The sequence below is a fragment of the Geospiza fortis genome, unplaced genomic scaffold (genome assembly GCF_000277835.1).
Source record: "Geospiza fortis unplaced genomic scaffold, GeoFor_1.0 scaffold305, whole genome shotgun sequence".
Taxonomy (NCBI): domain Eukaryota; kingdom Metazoa; phylum Chordata; class Aves; order Passeriformes; family Thraupidae; genus Geospiza; species Geospiza fortis.
The window spans coordinates 114,692-120,271 of NW_005054604.1; the positions used below are offsets into that span (position 1 = coordinate 114,692).

Below are 5,580 nucleotides of genomic sequence, written 5' to 3' on the forward strand. Positions count from 1 at the left end.
CAGCCGTGGCAGAGCCCCACACACACACAGGACACGTTACCACAGGTGGCAGGGTCCTCGTCAGAGCCGTCCTGGCAGTCGGCGTCGCCGTCGCACGCCCAGCGCTGCGGGATGCAGTGCCCGTTGTGGCACTGGAAGCTGGAGGCCTCACAGGTGTGGTAAACTGCTGGAACCAGAGCAGGGCGACACCTGAGAGTGGGCTGGCACCGTGTCCCTGCTGAGCTGAGTGTCAGGCCACACAATGCCACCCTGCTCCTTCTCCTGCCCCAGCATCTCCCACCAGGGTCCCAGCACAAGCAGCCACCCCATGGAGCCCAGGCAGGAGAATTCCTTGAGTCCCAGTTTGCCATGGTCTTTGCCTCGCTGTGCCATTCTTGCTCACAAGCCTGCTGTGCCTCGGGGATGGCTTTTGCAGGGTAGAGACGTCCCAAAGCTCTCCCCAAAGTCAGCAGCCTCTGTCCCTTTGATCTCAGCCCTTGGGGTGCGTGGGCAGAGGTTACAGCGGTGGCACCGTGCCAGAGATGGTGAGAAATGTCACCGAGATCAAGCAAGGCTCGGCAGAGCTGCAGAGTCCCCCGTGCAGGGCAGGACAGAGTCAGAGAGAGCTTTTAATTAAGGCAAACAAGGCTCTTCTATGTTGCCAAAGCAAACAAGAAATACAATTCTCCCTGGGGGTTTTCCTTAGGCTCCTGTCAGGAAAAATATCCGCCTGTGGGGTATCTGGGTTGCAGCCTGGTTTGTGTTGTCACTTCAGAGACAAATCCTGCTCCTCAAGCAGGAGAGCGCTCAGAGTTATTGCGAAAAGCAGTGTTCAACTTAATTAAATGGCATGATCCTGAGTTTCAGGTTAGAGAGTGACATGCACTCGCAGATATTTCCAAATAGTACAATCTGCTGGCAGTAATATTCTATTAGGTATTCAGCATGAAATGTAATTATTTTAGATAAGAGCACTAATTGCAGCCCGGTGAAGTCAGACGGAATGTTCCTCAAATAATTGTGATCCTCTTAGATAATTCCAACTCAGGGCTTTACAAACCCGACACGCTTTTTGAAGTAGGTTCCTCTCCTGTAGTAATTCTCTCTGGAGAAACTCATACGAGAGATAAGTGATACCAATATAAATTAAACCTTCTTAGGAAGCCACACTCATGGAATACTAATGACCAGGATGAGCCCTGGGTGCTCCAGGCACAATAAATGCCACGGGGGGTGAGCAAAGAGGAGCTCAAAGACCTGAAAGGGATCTCTTAAATCCTCCTGCCAGAGCCCCAGGACAGCAGCTGGTGCCACTCTGTGTCCCAAAGGCTCCAGGCTGCTGCCAGCATTCCCAGATCCTGGTCCCTGCAGGCTCCTCATGCCATGGAAAGCACTGATTTTATCTTAAATATCCCATGTATGATAAATACAACCTTGGGTCTTTTATCTTAAATATCCCATGGATGGCTTAATAAATACAACCTTGTGTCTTTCACTGACAGACTGGGGCTCTGCCTGCTCTAAGAAGTTTCTTCTCATGCAAGCACTGAGGTTTTTGGTTTGGTTGATAGTTTTGCTTGATTGTTTCTAGTGGAAAAGGCCAGTGCACTGCTCTCTGTTGTTTTATCTGGTGAGAAAGAGGCTCTGTGTGGGTGCGCTAACCTCAGGAGGCTGCTGGGGAACACCATCACTGTGGTGGTGAGGAGGGTGGAGTGTTGTGACTTTCCACTCCAAACACACAGTGAGGCTCACAGGTCTTCCTGCACAGAGTAGGAACAAGGTTATTTCTGCCAGCCAGGCTGCTTTAATACAAGCTGTAAGTAAAACCAAGAGTGGGTTTTCTCTGTGGGGCTCCCTACTTAGGGCACCCTCTTTAGGTTTTCGAGCCCGTGGAGCAATGAGGCTGCCAGAGGAGGACTAAAACTGCCAAACTAAACTTGCCAAACTAAACCTGCCTCTTCTTCACATCAGCTAACTGTGGAGAAGCTGCAAGAGTGTGCCTGTTTTCTGCACCTAATTAATGGCAAGGAAACCGAGTGAAAGCTGTGAAATGCTGCCAGTGCCCACCAGCCTGGTTGCTGCCTTCCTGCAACACAGGAGCTCTTCTTGCAGGAGAGCCCTTTGGCTGCTCAGCAGCCACAAAACCACTTCCCATACCACAGAGCTTTGCCTGTGGGTGCAACCTCGCAGGTAAAAAGCAAAGTTGGGTCACTGTGTGAGCATCTCAGCTGCCAGTGAACCTGGGGGAAGGAAATCCTTGGATTTGGAGCATCACACCAGCCTAAGGTGCTCTAACAAGCAAGGAAACTGAGGCACAAGACACTGGCTGATGTCTCCCAGGCTGGAAATAAAAAGTAGGAGCAGCAGGAGGTTCTTGAGCAACACCTGAGCACTCACCAGTGCAGTTTGCTTCGTCAGACCAGTCCCTGCAGTCGTTATCCCCGTCACACATCCAGGACAGACGGATGCACATCCCTGAGCTGCAGCTGAACTCATCATTCCTGCACTGGTGAGCTTCTGCAAACAAAACATTGGGCTTCAGGTCACGGGAATGCCCAAGGAGCAGAGCAGGGAAGCTGGATAATAATGGCACAGAAATCTCCCAGCTGGAACACGGTGAGAGGAAGGACCAACATATGGCCTCTCTCTCTTCTCCTGCCCCTCACTTCCCAGTACGTGATGGTGCTGGATTCTTACATGTCCCTAATTCCCAAATACCCTGTAAATGCTGGTCCTGTCCCCCATTTCTCATTCCCCAGCAAATGAGGAGGAGACAGCCTGGGCAAACAGGGGGATCCTCCCCTCCATCAGCCCTGAGCAGCATCCAGAGCAGGAGCAGCTCTGAGCAGCACAGAGAGCAATGGAGAGCAGCTGCCCACCCGTGCCCAGGGCAGGAGGGGCACTCACCACAGTGACTTTCATCGCTGTTGTCCCCACAGTCGTCCTCCAGGTCACATTTGTAGGACAGGGGGATGCAGGTCCCCGAGCCCTGGCAGCGGAACTGGGTCTCGGTGTCGCACACGGTGGTTGCTGATGGAGACGGGAGGAGGAGGAGGAGGATGAGGAGGAGAAGGCGGTGGTTAGAAAATGGTTGCTGCTGTACTGAGTGCAGGGAAGTGGAGGGACAGGGACAGAATCCTGCCAGCCCAGCCTGAGTTCCTGCTCTTGTGTTTTAATGCCATTTTTAGGCACTCCATGTAAAGCAGAGCGCACAGGGGTCAGTTTTCTGTCTGGGGATCAGGACTGAAACTCCTGATGTCCACTCCCAAGCCAGGGAAAAGGAAGCCAAGGCTGTAGAGCTGTCTGCTCCCCACAAAGGGGACTGAAACCTCAGGTGCTGGGACGAGACAGGGCAGCCCAAGCAGGGGAGAAGCTGGCCATGAATATCCAAGGCAGCATCTCTGTGCCAAGCTGGTGACCTCTCTCCAAGGAATGGAGAGGTTTTCCCACACCTGGAGCCATTGAACTCAAACTTGGACTCTGCTGACACGGAAATAAATTCCTCATTGGTACAAAATGGGCATAAGCAACCTCTCTCCTGGTCCTCCAGTGATTCCTAACTTCAAACCCAGTCCTTTTTCCACAGAGCACTAACCCAAACCCCTCAGGCTGTGCAGAGCTGTGGAACATCTGCCCCTCCTGCACACATTGGCTGTTCTTAACTTTGCTCAAAAGGGTGACCTCCATATTTAATGTCTGAATCTGATTTATTATCTCAACAAGAGGCCCGTGTCAGCACTGTCTGCTCTCTTTTCCTCACTGGCTGTGCCCTCAATTAACTTCAGAAGACAATTAGTGCAAGAGTTGGCATCAGCCTCACCAAACTTCAGACACTGATGCCTCATCTGCTCAAGGGGACTGGGACAAGACTTATCAAATTTGCTTTGGGAGTCACCAAAAACCTGAGTTACACCCCAGAGAGCCTCTTGCTCTCCCTGACTGGGAAAGGAGCGTGCAGCATCAGCTGAGGTGCCACCAGAGCAGACACCTGAGCCTGGCCAGGCTAAAGCCACCAGGGCAGGACACTCACGGCAGTTCTTCTCGTCGCTCATGTCCCCGCAGTCATTGTCATTGTCACACTGCCAGATGCTGTTGATGCAGTTCCCATTGGAGCACCTGTACTGGTTGGGCAGGCACGTGTTCTCTGGGGCAGGAGGGACAGCAGAAACAAGCTGGCATCAGGCTGTGCCTCCAGAAATGGGCCAGAGGACAGGTCACACCGACCTCTCCTGATGGCAGAAGCCACCTCAGCCCTGAGCAGCAGCAAGAGCCAGGCAGGACCTCGCCTCCCTTGATGCAGGACCTCACCTTCCTTGATGCAGGTGTTGTTCTTCATGGCGTAGCCGTGGGGACAGTCACACCTGAGCTCCCCAGTGGGCAGCACCGTGCTGGCCACCCCCTCGGGGCACTTGCAGCTGCGGCCGTTGTTGGACCTGGGCAGGCAGAGCAGGCTGCAGGGCTTGGTGATGCAGGCGTTCTGCCCTGGAGCAGGGCAGGAGAAGGGGACAGTGTCAGGGCAGAGGCACGGGAGCCCCAGTGTCACCTGTCACCCCAGAATAGAGACACAGGAGCCCCAGTGTCACCTGCCAGCCCAGGATAGAGACACAGGAGCCCCAGTGTCACCTTCTATCCCAGGACACAGGCACAGGAGTCCCAGTGTCACCTGCCACCCCAGGATAGAGGTATTGGAATCCCAGTGTCACCTGCCAGCCCAGCATGGAGGCACAGGAGCCCCAGTGTCACCTGCTTTGCGTTCAGACCCTCTCAGGACCCAGCTCTGCAGGGCTGAGTGCTGAGGTCACCCCTAGGAATGCCCAGAGCCACCTCCAGGGAGTCTGAGGGCCTTTAAGGGACACAACTCATCCGAGCGGCTTTGGAGCTCTACCAAAGGGTGTCAGTTACACCCCCAGAGTGCCTCTTGTCCCTCCAGTCTGGAGCCCTTCAGTGGTCTGGTAGCCATCTGGAAATGGGTATGAACAGCCCACGGAGGTCACACTGCCTTGGCACAATGCAGACAGATATTAAAGGAAGGCAGAGTTGGTACAGCACTGAAATCCTGTGGCTTTTTGGTCTATACAACACTTTGATGGAAAAGCCAGGATCTGACACAAACCATGAGGTGCCACCACAGCCAAGTGCCCTATGAGCTCTCTCTCCTGGCAGCCAAAAGCAGAATATAGCCCTGATGAAACTCATTCCTGAAAGCCTCAAGCCCTGCAGGAATGGGTGCTCAGGAAATGCAAGCCAGGATGGCCCAGTGGAAATGGGGAAAGAACACATTTCTAAATCCCAGGGAGGATCATCTGCATCATTACCTGTTGTCTTTCCTCTGTAAAAGATTTTCATATCCATGATCCCATTCAGTCGGCCGACCAAGATCTCCATCCTGGAGCCGCTGGTTTTGGATGCTCTGAAAATACTCAGCTGTGACCAGTCATTCCAGTAGATTTCATTCTGAAACACAGGCTTGGCTCTCAGTGTGAGCAGAGGCACCTCCAGGGCCGTGCTCATCAGTGCTACCTGCACTCATCACCCTAAACACTGGAAAAGAGAGAGTGAAAAGTGTCCCCAACCCACAGGGGAGATGAAGAGGAAGGCCTG

At 53.3% G+C, this 5,580-nt stretch overlaps 1 protein-coding gene across 2 annotated transcripts in view; it reads right to left on the reverse strand.

The window, feature by feature from the left end:
- Positions 1-5,580, reverse strand: part of SORL1 (sortilin related receptor 1) — a 42,932-nt gene that overhangs the window by 20,511 nt on the left and 16,841 nt on the right. Inside the window, exons 20-25 of one of the 2 annotated variants that reach the window (XM_014310883.2) lie at positions 5,295-5,433; positions 4,288-4,461; positions 4,010-4,123; positions 2,887-3,009; positions 2,377-2,496; positions 41-163 (exon numbers count right to left, since the gene is read on the reverse strand). In XM_014310883.2, coding sequence (XP_014166358.2) covers positions 41-163; positions 2,377-2,496; positions 2,887-3,009; positions 4,010-4,123; positions 4,288-4,461; positions 5,295-5,433 — 793 coding nt within the window. Of the gene's footprint in view, positions 1-40; positions 167-2,376; positions 2,497-2,886; positions 3,010-4,009; positions 4,124-4,287; positions 4,462-5,294; positions 5,434-5,580 lie in introns of both variants that reach the window. The other variant, XM_005430130.2, reaches the window with a different exon arrangement.